General features: G+C 63.5%; 1 protein-coding gene across 1 annotated transcript in view; it reads right to left on the reverse strand.

Moving 5' to 3' along the window:
- The window catches only part of HPS1 (Hermansky-Pudlak syndrome 1), a gene marked incomplete at its 5' end in the record, with an annotated part of 3,460 nt that extends 3,231 nt beyond the window's left edge, over nucleotides 1–229 (reverse strand). Inside the window, 1 exon segment of the mRNA XM_009585617.1 lies at nucleotides 96–229. Within this exon segment, the coding sequence (XP_009583912.1) occupies nucleotides 96–229 (134 nt within the window).
- Nucleotides 230–271: the final 42 nt, after the last annotated feature.

Here is a 271-nt window from a genome sequence, read left to right on the forward strand (position 1 = left end):
CCCGGAGGAGCCCCTTCCCCGGCGCAGGGTTCTTAAAAAAGGGAAAAAAATTAAGCCCTGGCCGCCAAGGCATCACCCCATGGGGGCACCCCAACCTGCTGCCCCCCACACCCTGCTCTGGAGCACCTGGGCTTCAAACTCCTCCTCGGTGCTCTGGCCGGGGTACAGGTCCTGCACCAGGAGGATGAGGATGAGCAGGTCGGCAGGGCGGATGGAGCTGGCGTTGCGGCTGTGGGCCAGAGAAGGGAAGGATCAGCCAGGAGAATGAGTG

Source organism: Fulmarus glacialis, unplaced genomic scaffold, assembly GCF_000690835.1.
Source record: "Fulmarus glacialis isolate BGI_N327 unplaced genomic scaffold, ASM69083v1 scaffold27949, whole genome shotgun sequence".
Classification (NCBI taxonomy): Eukaryota; Metazoa; Chordata; class Aves; order Procellariiformes; family Procellariidae; genus Fulmarus; species Fulmarus glacialis.